Source organism: Nycticebus coucang, chromosome 13 (assembly GCF_027406575.1).
Source record: "Nycticebus coucang isolate mNycCou1 chromosome 13, mNycCou1.pri, whole genome shotgun sequence".
Lineage (NCBI taxonomy): Eukaryota > Metazoa > Chordata > Mammalia > Primates > Lorisidae > Nycticebus > Nycticebus coucang.
Window position 1 is genome coordinate 56900112 of NC_069792.1, and position 12054 is coordinate 56912165.

The window sequence follows — 12054 nt, forward strand, 5'->3', positions numbered from 1 at the left end:
TTGCCTCAGCCTCCCAGGGAGCTGGGACTACAGGTGCCCGCCACAACGCCCAGTTATTTTTTATTTTGGTTGTAGTTGTCGTCGTTTGGCAGGCCCGGGATGGATTCGAACCCGCCAGCTCCGGTGTACGTGGCTGGCGCCCTAGCCGCTGAGCTACAGGCACCGACCCTGGAATGTGTTACCTGATGATAGTCTCTGACTCGCTGAGTCGAATCACAAAAGTGTGGAAAGCAAGCTCAGATCCCCACTTTTGTGGAAGAGAAAGGCGAAGGAAAGGGCCGCAGCGGGAAGCGGAACCCACCAGACTCACTTTCCTTGGGAAGAAACAGCGGGCAGTTGCTGCCATGGGCGGCGCCCGGGGCGTGAAGTTTCCTTCCTGCCGGCGCAGGCCCTGGCGCCCCAACGAAACGCTCCGGCCGTCCTCCGCTCCCCGCACTCTGGTTCCCTGGCCGCCTGGGGGGACGCGGTTGGCAGAGACACCAGAGGGGGGCGGGTCAGGAAGTGGGGGCGCGGCGGCCAGGAGCGGGCCGGGGCGGCCGAGGGGTTTGGCGACGCAGAGGGAGGGAGAGTCTAGGCCGCTCCGTAGGAGGAGGGGCGCCCCCGCCTCCGTGGAAACGATGGCGGAGGAAGAAGGTGACGGCCCCGGGGTCCAGCGCTCCAAGTACTGGCAGTGGTCTGGGGAAAAGAGGCGGGGGCGTGAGGTCCCGGAGGCCTGCGCTGCGGCGGCCGGTGGCTGCAGCCGCGTGGGGAGGGAGCGAAGGAGCGGGGAGGCTGGGAGGGATTTGCTGAGAAATTTCAGCTGGAGCAGAGTAAATGGCCCGAAGTTTTGTCGGTGGAATTGGGAAGCAAAGGTGGAGCTTAAAGTTAAGAATCGGTGGCGAGAGTGAAAGCTTGAGGGGAGTGGTTGAGAGGGTGGGTTGTGAGCAGATCATTAATGAAGTTGGGGAATGTGGTTTGATTTAGAAAATGTAGGTTTAGCCGCGGAGTGCATATTTGAATGTGATAGTTGTTAAAAGAAATGCCCCTCGTTCTTAATGGGTTCTTGGAAGGTCTGTGGATACTGACAAACACAGAGTCACTGGCAGGGGGGACGCTCGTCACAGGCATAGATGGAGGCGGAGATTTGGGATAAACACAGTAAGGTGAATTGGGAGGGGACGAGAATGCAGAAACTGAAGAAGGCCCAGTTCATTTATGGTTTTTGCAGAAAAAGGCAAAGGGCCGAGAGGCATGTAAGAAGTTTGGGGGAATGATGAGGCCAGGAGGGCTTTGAGCGTGGGTGGACTAGAGAAAGGTTTCTAAGCCCCCTCAGGCCAATGCCAGGAAAATCAATTGATTTAGCAATAATTTTTTATAAGGTATGATAGATGTAAGAGAAAAATGGGAAGTTGGAAGAAACTTACCAGGCAGTAATCGATACTATTAGGAATATTGGTGGTATAATAACTTCAAGATACCCTTACTAGATTCAGGAACTATGTATGTGGAGGCACTTGACTAAACAGGTTTTGCATTCTGGTGGAAAACACAACTTTTTACCTTCTGAGCAGAAATGAACAATAGTAAGTTGATCTAATTTAGATTTAATACTTTTTTTTTTGGAGATAAAAGTCCCACTATGTCGCCCTTGGTCGAGTGCCGTGGTGTCACAGCTCGCAGCAACCTCAAACTCTTGCGCTTAAGTGCTTCTCTTGCCTAAGCTTCCCAAGTAGCTGGGACTACAGGCGCCTGCCACAACGCCCGGCTATAGATTTAATACTTTTTTAACCTAGAGTGCAAGGAGGAACTTTTGAAACTTCAGTAGAAAGGACTTTTTAAAAATATTACATGTAAGAAGTAAAACTGTTACAGTGCTCTGTGACTTGCTGCCCTTGTCCCTATGCTCTTGCCAGGTTCATTCATAGTATTTGCCGCCTCTGCTCGAGTTTTCAACGTGCTAAGCTGATCTAAATTTAAAACACTTTAAAACCAACTTCAAAACCAAAGCTATTTGTAGTTGGTATGGAAGACTGTAACTCCCATTTGTTTCCTTGGTTCTATCTGTGGTTACATATATTATCATTTGAAACATTTCTTAATACATTTTCCTTCTCTGACTAATTGCAAATCTGTGTGGGTAGGTTGATAGGCTAGATTGTATGTTCTTCAGGGCACATCCATGCTTAAATTCAAGTATAAAAACATAAGATCACTGCAATTCTGAAAGTCTTTAATTTTTTTTTTTTTTTTTTTTGAGACAGAGTCTCAAATCTATCGCCCTGGGTAGAATGCCATGGCAACATCATAACTCACAGGAACCTCCAAGTCTTGGGCTCAAGCGGTCCTCTTGCCTTAGTTTTTTTGTATTTTTAGTAGAGATGGGGTCTTGCCCTTGCTCAGGCTCATCTCAAACTGGTGAGCTCAAGCAGTCTACCTGCCTCAGCCTCCCAGAGTGCAATGATTACAGGCATGAGCCACCTGCCTGGCCTGAAGGTCTTTTTTTTTTTTTTTTTTTTTTTGAGGTAGAGTCTCACTATGTCACCCTGGTAGAGTGCTGTAGTGTCACAGCTCACAGCAACTGCAAACTCTTGAGGTCAAGTGATTCCCTTGCCTCAGCTTCCCAAGTAGCTGGGACTACAGGTGCCCCCCACAAAGCCTGGCTATGTTTTGGTTGTAGTTGTCATTGTTGTTTGGCAGGCCCGGGCTGGGTTCTAACCTGCCAGCTCTGGTGTATGTGGCTGGCACCCTAGTTGCTGAGGTATAGGCACTGAGCCAGGCTTGAAAGTGTTTAATATTATACATCACGTAAAATGAAAAATTGTTTTTGATTACACTTACACCTAATTAAATAGATATGATGTGGGGTTGGGTGTGGTGGCTCACACCTATAATCCTAGCACTCTAGGAGGCCGAGGCAGGGGATCGCCTGAGCTCAGGAGTTCCCAGAGCTGCCTAAGTGTGAGAACCTGTCTCTAAAAATAGCCGGATGTTGTGGCTGGTGCTTGTAGTTCCAGCTATTTGGGAGGCTGAGGCAAGAGGATTGCTTAAGCCTAAGAGTTTGAGGTTGCTGTGAGCTGTGATGCCAGCGCACTCTACCAAGGTGACAAAAACCGACACCCTGCCTACAGAAAAAAAATAGATACAGTGTGGAACAAAGTGAAACAACTGTACCATAAAATTTACTTAACTGATGTAAAATGATAAATGATTTTTGGTTGTAGAATTACAAGTAATTCAGGCTCAGTACCTGTAGCTCAGCAGCTAGGGCTTCAGCCACATACGTCAGGGCTGACGGGTTCAAACAGGCCAGGCCAGCTAAAACAACAATGACAACTGCAACAAAAAAAATAGCTGGATGTTGTGGCAGGCATCCGTAGTCCCAGCTACTTGGGAGGCTGAGGCAAGAGAATTGTTTAAGCCCAAGAGTCTGAGGTTGCTGTGAGCTGTAATGCCATGGCACTCTACCCAGGGCAACAGCTTGAGACTCAATAAAAAAAAAAGAAAATTGCTATGTATAGTCTGGATGGATATTTGCAGAACTATTTGTAGCCCTACTATTAACCTATGAAGATCACAGGACTCAACTCTAAAATAGCAGGTTATTTTTGTGGGTAAGTTATCATCTTATTTAATTTGAATTTTTCTTTATAATGTCAGAAATACAGCATAATGAAAAGGAAACTTGAATTCTACCCTAAAGTTCCTTATAAGAACTAATCTTCCATTGCTTTGGCCTTTGATGCTTTTACTCCTAGAGATATCTAGCTTTGTTTTTCAATTATGAAATTACATGATCAATGTAAAGGAAATGAGGTGAAATTTGCATGTGATCAGTTTTGTTTCTTGATGACAGGTAACAAGTTAGTTTTAGGGACAAAAGGAGATTGGCTAAAATGAATACTGTATTTCTCAAGTTACACTTTTTGTTCCTATAATTTATTTATTTATTTATTGAGATAGAGTCTGACTTTGTTGTCCTGGGTAGACTACTGTGGAGTCAGAGCTCCCAGAAACTTCAAATTCCTGGGCTCAACTGATCCTTTTGTCTCAGCTTCCTCACCACCGTGTCCAGTTATTTGTAGAGACCTGGTCTCCCTTTTGCTCAGGCTTGAACTCCTGAGCTCAAGTAGTTCATCCACTTTGGCCTCTCAGAGTGCTAGATTACAGGTGTGAGCCACTGTACTTGTCCCTGTTCTTATAATTTTTTTTTTTAGAGACGGAGTCTCACTTTGTTGCCCTTGGTAGAGTGCCGTAGCATCACAGCTCACAGCAACCTCCAGTTCTTGGGCTTAGGCGATTCTTTTGCCTCAGCCTCCTGAGTAGCTGGGACTATAGGCTCCCGCCACAACACCTGGCTATTTTTTTGTTGCAGTTTGGCCCGGGCTGGGTTTGAACATGCCATTCTCTGTATATGGGGCCAGTGCCCTACTCACTGAGCCACAGACACCGGCCTGTTCTTATAATTTAATGCCACTAGAATGGATATGTCTTGGGCGGCACCTGTGGCTCAGTCGGGAAGGCACCGGCCCCATATACTGAGGGTGGCGGGTTCAATCCCAGCCCCTGCCGAACTGCAACAACAACAACAACAACAAAAAAATAGCCGGGTGTTGTGGCGGGCGCCTGTAGTCCCAGCTACTCAGGAGGCTGAGGCAAGAGAATCGCTTAAGCCCAGGAGTTGGAGGTTGCTGTGAGCTGTGTGATGCCATGGCATTCTACCAAGGGCCGTAAAGTGAAACTCTGTCTCTACAAAAAAAAAAAAATGGATATGTCTTAAAATCAGTGTGTCCATTCAGCATGAGAATGGTTTATTTTCCCTTGAAAACCTGTCATTAAACAGTATCTTCAAATGCATGGCATCATAAATTAAGAAAATATAGTGATATAGATCCTTTATAGATATATTTCTGTGGTCCTGCTGGATCATTGCTAATACAGATTCTTTTCTAATTTTTTTTTTTTTTTTTTTTTTTGAGACAGAGTGTCACTGTCGCCCTGGATAAAGTGCTGTTGCATCATGTTCACAGCAACCTCAAACTCTTGGGCTTAAGCGAGTCTCTTTGCCTCAGCCTCCCAAGTAGCTGGGACTACAGGTGCCTGCCACCACGCCCTGCTATTTTTTTGTTGCAGTTGTCGTTGTTGTTTAGCAGACCTGGGCAGGGCTCAAGCCCATTGGCTTCGGTGTATGTGGCTGGTGCCCTACTCACTGAGCTATGGGCGCCAAGCCAACTAATGTAGATTCTTGAGAGATGACTATTCAGATTTGTATACCTCATAAACTATTTGAGAATCTATGCAAAATTTTTGTGTAAATTATATGTTTATAAATGTCATTAATGTGCACAAAGAATACCTTTAAGTATTGTCTCTAAACGTGATTAATAAAGAAAATTTCTTAAAAGGAAAGTGATAGCTTTTTGTAAGAATTCTTTTTATGTTTAGACGGGCGTTGTGGTGGGCGCCTGTAGTCCCAGCTGCTGGGGAGGCTGAGGCAAGAGAATCGCTTAAGCCCAAGAGTTGGAGGTTGCTGTGAGCCGTGTGACGCCACGGCACTCTACCTGAGGGCGGTACAGTGAGACTTTGTCTCTACAAAAAAAAAAAAAAAAAAGAATTCTTTTTATGTGAATATTCCCATTCCAGTTTGTTATATGTGTACTTTTAGATATCATCTAATGGAAAAGACCTATCTCTCTGACCTGTTGATCACATCCAGTATATTTGTTCACTATCTCAATAGAGTTGTTAATTTGATTTCTAAAATTATCCAATTAAATTTTTTTAAGTCTAATACTTTTTCATGATTAATCATACAAGTGTAACTACTATGTGAACTTCTTGTGGTTATATTTTCCCCTTGTATTCCTTTAAATAAAATTAAAAATAACTTGCTTTCGAAGACTTTATTTGACTTTACACGTTCACATTCTTGTTGACCTTTTCTAACTTTGACTTTAACCCAGAGCGGGGGGTTGGGGGGGAATTAAAAAGGGCATCATTGGCCAGGTTCAGTGGCTCACACCTGTAATCATAGCACTCTGGGAGGCCAAGGCTGGTGGATTGCCTAAGTTCACAGGTTTGAGACCAGCCTGCCTGAGCCAGAGTGAGACCTCGTTTCTAAAAATAGCCAGGCGTTGTGGTGGGTGCCTGTAGTCCCAGCTACTTCGGAGGCTGAGGCAAGAGAATGGCTTGAGTCCAAGAGTTGGAGGTTGCTGTGAGCTATGATGTCACAGCACTCTACTGAGGGCAACAAAGTGAGACTATGTCTCAAAAAAAAAAGGACATCATGAAGAAGGAATGCAGTAGTATTTGTTAATTGACCCAGGCTTATATACAGAAATACTAAAAATCTAGGGTGTGGTTTTCTAGTATTAATACCACTTCTAATGTTTTCATTGGCTCACTACTTAACATGACTGCAAAATGAATAGTAATGTAGAAATGGATCAAAATTAGACTAGTGAGATTGAATCTACTAAATGTACAGTGTTTTTTCTTACTCTGCCAGGGTTTGGAGATATTTTGGCAAATGTATGAATTTGCTGTGAGGTTATTTTAAGATACCTTTATTTTACTCATTTTCTGTAGTGGAGCTAGAGACGCATCCTCTCATCAGCAGCAACTAATGCATTTCTTTTTTTTTTTGACTCCTATATTTAGTCTCATTATTTCATAGCCTGAAGTCATTATTAAGAGAAAAGAAAAACCTCTCTTCCTCTCCTGTAAGAAAGAAAAGAAATTATTGTACTAGTTTTAGGGAAGAAAAGTCATTACATTGTGCATACTAAATTTCTCTTTCATTTGGAATTTACTGGTTTGGAGGTAATTTCTGCATAACTTTTCTTTTTTTTTTGTTTGTTTTGAGACAGAGTCTATGTTGCCCTCGGTAGAGTGCTGTGATGTCACAGCTCACAGCAACCTGAAACTCTTGGGCTCAAGTATTCTGTTGCCTCAGCCTCCCTAGTAGCTGGGACTATAGGTGCTCGCCACAAAGCCCTGCTATTTTTTTTTTTGTTTAGTGGGCCCAGATTGTGTTTGAACCCATTATTCCCAGTGCATGTGGCCAGCACCCTAACTACTGAGCTATGGGTGCCGAGCCTGTGTTACTTTTTTTTAATTGGTAATAGAAAAGGAAGGTAGTCTAATATTGGGAAATTTTTCTGAGAGCTTCCTGCATATATTATGGGGATCTTTGTAGGTGCAGCCTATTTTCTAACACCTAAATCTGTAAGATTGTACAATGCTAATAATATCACAGAACTGTGAAATTCTGTAGAACTTTTGGGGTTATTAAACAAATACAATTTATGGGACGGTGCCTGTGGCTCAAGGAGTAGGGCGCTGGTTCCATATGCCGGAGGTGGCGGGTTCAAACCTAGCCCCGGCCAAAAACCAAAAAAAAAAAAAAAAAATACAATTTATGATCAATGTATTTTCGTGTATTTTGATTTAAAAAAAATTGTTAATCCTTAGCTGGGCTTTGTGGTGGGCGCCTGTAGGCCAAGGCAAGAGAATCACTTAAGCCCAAGAGTTTGAAGTTGCTGTGAGGTGTGATGCCACGGCACTCTACCCAGGGCAACAGCTTGAGACTGTCTGAAAAAAAGAAAAAAAAAATTACATGATTGTAAGAGGGACTTTACCTAATAAGTGCAATCAGTTTAACCTGGTTTCTTGTACCCTCAATGAATCCCCAACAATTAAAAAAAAAATTGTTAATCCAATGCCAGGTGTGGTGGCTCTCACTGGTAATCCGAGGTGGGTGGATTGCTTGAGCACTTGAGCCAGAGCAAGAGTGAGACCCCTGTCTCTAAAAATAGCTGGACATTATGGTAGGTGCCTATAGTCCCGACTACTTGGGAGGCTGAAGCAAGAGGATTGCTTGAGCCCAAGAGTTTGAGGTTGCTGTGAGCTATGATGCTACAGCACTCTACTCAGGGTGACCAAGTGAGATTCTGTCTCCAAAAAAAAAAAAAAAATTGTCAATCTGTGAATGATCCAGTTGATACTCTAGGTAACTAGAATAATAACCTAAGTAACATCTTGACCACCAGTCATTCTGGAAAAGAGATTACTTATTTGGGCATATTTTGCAAGTAGCATCATCTTGGGAAAAGAGCTAGGTTATTGATAGGGTTCTCAAAAAGAGATGGGAGTGGAGCCTTAATTGTTTTTCTGTACAAAAGAGAAGTTTGCAGGGGTACTAAAATAATTATGAAAAAGTTTATCTTTGGTTCTGATAGGTCTTAGTGGGACTTTTCCTTTAGTCTAATAAAAAAGTTAATCAGCTTGGGATATAGACAGAACAATTTTGATACACACATTGCAACATTATCTCAAATGTTTTAAGGACCAACTGTAGAACTGCGCCAAAGAAAAAAGCCAAAGTCTTCAGAATATAAGGAATCTACCAAAGAGGAGAAAATCAAGGACGCTTCAGTTCCTGAAAGAGCTCCCAAACGTAAGTTAGATTTGGAGTTTTTGTGCTACTACAAGAAAAGTTATGCTGGAAAATATATTTTATATTAGTATTTTAATTGTATAAACATTTCGAAATTTAAGTATATGCTTGACTTTTATTAGGTTTTGCTATAGAACAGCCTCAGAATCTAACTGGCATATGACAAACATTTATTTCTGATTAATATTGCATATGGTTACTGGTTGGCTATAGCTTCATGTGTTATGAAGGAACAGCCCCTATTTGGGACATATTTTACTTGTGACAGGAAAATAGCAGGGGAACAGAATCATGTAATGCTGCTTGTAATTTCTGCTGACATGGAACATTCTCACTTAGACTTGAATTCTCTTGGCCCTAGCAAGTCATATTATCATTCCAAGCAAGGCAATAGAGAAATACACTCCAACTATGTGGAAGTGTTTCAGGACATATGGTAAGGGGCAGGGATGTATAATCTTTTTCTAGGGAAGGAGAAAATATTTGGGAAAATAATATAGTTTGCCAACCCTTTTCTTTTGGTTGTAAATACTTTATTTCCTTTTCTCAGACAAAATACACTTCCTCCTACATTCTCAGGAAGACAGTCTTACCTAGTTACAACATCAGCCTTGAATGCAAGGTCTTATCTATATCAGGGTCAAGTATGTCTCATTCTGATACAGAAACTTAGGAACTGAAAAGACAAGTTATCTGTTTTATGTCAGGGGTTCCCATGACCACCTCTGTGTTTGGTGATTAGCTAGAAGTATTTGCAGGTCACAGAATACAGTTGTACTTACTATAATTTATTATAGTGAACAATACAAACAAAAGTAGCAAAGAGAAAAAGCCCATGGGGTGAAGTCCATAAGAAGCTAAACATAGGCTTCCACAATTTCACCCCTAATGGAGTCACACAGGATGGGCTTGATTCCATCAGCATCAAATTGTGACATCTGTAAAGTTTTGTCTTCTATGGGAAGCTCATCGGTGACTCAATGCTCATTGTTTATTGGTGGCTGATTATGTAGGTACCCTCTGCCTACCATGTATCAAAATTCTTAACTCCCAGAAGGAAATCATAAACTACATTGTACAAACAAAGTAGGCACAGCAAACCACTCTGACCAGTTAGAGAATGGCGGGAACTCTCCTGAAGTTCAAGTTCCTAGATGCCAACCAAGTACCTTGAAAGTATCTTGGAAAGCAGCCTTGGGGCTGCTATATTAACTTTCCTGCACATGCCCCATCTCTTTGTATATGTTGTTGGACAGGAAGAGAATAAGCAGAATAAATGCTTCCATTTAGAAAGGAAGAGTAATTCTGAAATAATACTAGGCAAATAAGATGTTTCCTTAATTTGAGGTAGGAAATCTTTCATGATATGCCCCAGTTGTATTTCTTGGGAATTGTTTCCCAATCCATTGTTCTCCATAGTCCTTGCCTCCACTCTCTGGAGATCTTTCCTTTTCCATTATCCCTCATGATCATATCTGAATAGAGCTTTGGAGAATGTCATTCTTAGGGCCAAACAGCTTTCTCATACTGCCTCCTGCCCATAGAAAACTAAGGGTCTATATATAAATTTGCTTAAATAAGACAAAGGCAGTGGGTCATCTACAAATTAGTTTAGGGGCTAGAAACAAGAAAACTATTTTTGGAAAATTGGAAAAATGAGGATACATATTATGGGGTTTTTTTTTTGGAGGTAGAGTCTCACTTTCTTACCCTTAGTAGGGGGCTCCGGCATCATAGCTCACAGCAACCTCAAACTTGGGCTCAAGAAATCCTCTTATCTCAGTGTCCTGAGGAGCTTGGACTACAGGCACCTGCCACAACACCCAGCTATTTTTTAGAGGCAGGGGTCTCACTCTTGCTCTGGCTGGTCTTAAAGTCTTGAGCTCAAGCAGTCCACCCACTTAGGCCTTCCAAAGTGCTGGGATTACAGGCGTGGGCCACTGTGCCCAGCCCATATATTATGTATTGGCAAAACATTTGGTAATACTATTTACTGTGAGTAGTTGTAATTTTTGTTTAAGCAATGGGGTCTTGCTGTATTGCCCGTGCTGGTCTTGAACTTTTTGTCTGGCCTCAAGCAATCCTCTTGTTTTGGCTTTCCAAAGTGCATGAGCCACTCAGCCTGGCTTTTTTTTTTTTTTTTTTTTTTTTTTATGGACAGGTCTTCCTCTGACATTCAGGCTGGAACACAGTGGCCTGATCATATTTCACTGTAGCGGTGATCTCCTGGGCTCAAGTGATCCTCCCATCTCAGCCTCCCAAGTAGCTGGCACTGCAGAAACATACTGCTGCAATTTTAATTTTTTTTTTTTTTTTGAGACAGAGTCTCACTACATCTCCTTCGGTAGAGTGCCCCTGGCATCACAGCTCACAACAATCTCCAACTCCTGGTCTCAAGTGGTTCTCCTGCCTCCACCTCCCCAAGTAGCTGGGACTATAGGCGCCCGCCACAACGCCCAGCTATTTTTTTTTTTTTTTTTTTTTGGTTGCTGCCCTCATTGTTGTTTGGCGGGCCTGGGCTGGGTTTGAATCCACCAGCTCAGGTGTATGTGGCTGGTGCCTTAGCTGCTTCAACCACAGGCGCTGGGCCAATTTTAATATTAATGTATTTTAAAAATTATTGTTTCAGGTTATCAGATTATAAAACAGAATATTACAAGTATGCCTGTTTTATCAGCTCCATTTGACTATAGGAAAGAGCTGAGTTTAGAATAGAATTGGCCCTTTTGCAAGGAGTATAAAGAAAAAAATAGAGCATGCAAAAATAGAGACTTGTTGCATTGAAATTAGGACTATTTATCTTTTTTGACCAATAGAAGTTAAAATTAAGAAATACTTAGAGTAACAAAGGCTGGTCTTGATGGGTCCTCAGGGCAAAGATCAAATTAGGGACGTGGTTGTAGAATTTGTTAAAATATAGGAATGAATTGAGATAGTTCCTACTAAATCCTTTTAGTTAGACGCAGGACTTGGAAAAAAGAACTGAATCACTGTGCTATCCTACAAAAATTAGATAAGCTCAAACATATGTGTAATTAAGCCTGTGAGAAGGCATATTTAGAAAAAACTGTGGGTATAGTTATTGGAATATGGAGCTGACTGGAATTAAGTAGGTAAAACATCAATAAAAGTTTTCTTTTCTTTGCAAAAATGAGGGATTTAGACTTAGACTTGTCAATTTAGAAAAAAATTGAGTTATAATTAACATGTAGTTAATTGCATAGAATCTTAGGTGTTTAATTAGATGAATTTTGATACTGGCATGTAGCCAAAACAAAATATAGAACATTTCTATGTTCCAGAAAGTTTCCTTGTATCCCTTTCTAGTTGATTTGCCCCACCCCAAGGCAACAACCACTGTTCTGATATTTATCATTACTGAATAATTAATTTTGTATGTTCTAGAACTTCAATAAAAATCGTACAACATGTATGCCTTGGTGTCTGGATTCTTTGATTCAGCTCAGTATGTTAGCCTTTAAAAAACGTCATTTTGAGATTTATCCGAATTGAATAGTTCATTCCTGTTTATTTATTTATTTATTTATTTAGAGATAGAATCTTTTTATTTTGCCCTCAGTAGAGTGCCGTGGTGTCATAGTTCACAGCAACCTCAAACT

The 12054-nt window shown here is 41.8% G+C and overlaps 1 protein-coding gene across 2 annotated transcripts in view; it reads left to right on the forward strand.

Moving 5' to 3' along the window:
• Nucleotides 1–488: 488 nt before the first annotated feature.
• DPY19L4 (dpy-19 like 4) overlaps nt 489–12054 on the forward strand; it is an 85266-nt gene continuing 73700 nt past the window's right edge. Inside the window, exons 1-2 of one of the 2 annotated variants that reach the window (XM_053558808.1) lie at nt 489–633; nt 8324–8434. In XM_053558808.1, the coding sequence (XP_053414783.1) occupies nt 618–633; nt 8324–8434 (127 nt within the window). In that variant the 5' untranslated portion in view covers nt 489–617. Of the gene's footprint in view, nt 634–8320; nt 8435–12054 lie in introns of those variants that run through there. The other variant, XM_053558809.1, reaches the window with a different exon arrangement.